The following is a 639-nucleotide window of genomic DNA, read 5'->3' as shown; positions in this document are numbered from 1 at the left end:
TTTTTTTTTTTTTTTTTTTTTTTTTTTTTTTTTTTTTTTTTTTTTTTTTTTTTTTTAGTTTTTTCTTTTCTATCAGCTTATAACAGAAGAAAGGATTAGGGGTCCGCTCCCCCTGAGGGCCCCCGAGAAGAGAGAGGAGGCAGAGGGGCCTCCAGGGGCCCCCGCTGCGTATACACCTCAGAGCTTGGGGGCCCCGGGGCCCCCAAGCTCATTCTCTCCCCTTTATAGGCTTAATAACCTCACCATAATGCAGCAGCAGCTGTGGCAGGCAGCAGCAGCAGGAGCAGCAGCAGGAACAGCAGCAACAGGAGCAGCAGCAGCAGCACCACCCCCACCAGAACCTCCATACATATGGCCCGCACCAACATCAGCTTCTGCACCTGCAGCTGCATCAGTCCCCCATAGGGGGCCCCCCATGGGCCCCCCCATGGGGGCCCCCATGGGGGCCCCCATGGGTACTTCTGTAGGGGCCCTCATGGGGGCCCCCATGGGGGCCCCTATGGGTACATCTATGGGAGCATCTATGGGGGTGGCCACCAGGGGGGGCCCCCCTGTTGGGGCCCCCATGGGGGCCCCCATGGGTTCTACTATGGGGGCCCCCCTGGGGGCCCCCATGGGGGCCCCCATGGGGGGCCCCCT

At 59.3% G+C, this 639-nt stretch overlaps 1 protein-coding gene across 1 annotated transcript in view; it reads left to right on the top strand.

The window, feature by feature from the left end:
- Positions 1–247: 247 nt before the first annotated feature.
- Positions 248–639, top strand: part of EMH_0014620 (C1p1p GTpase. Pre-mRNA cleavaage complex protein, related) — a gene marked incomplete at both ends in the record, with an annotated part of 2,338 nt that continues 1,946 nt past the window's right edge. The window contains one exon of the mRNA XM_013500179.1: positions 248–639. Coding sequence (XP_013355633.1) covers positions 248–639 — 392 coding nt within the window.

This window comes from Eimeria mitis, genomic scaffold (genome assembly GCF_000499745.2).
Source record: "Eimeria mitis Houghton genomic scaffold, Emh_scaff510, whole genome shotgun sequence".
Classification (NCBI taxonomy): Eukaryota; Apicomplexa; class Conoidasida; order Eucoccidiorida; family Eimeriidae; genus Eimeria; species Eimeria mitis.
Note: the sequence above shows the minus strand (reverse complement) of the source record. Positions and strands in the feature narration are given on the sequence as shown.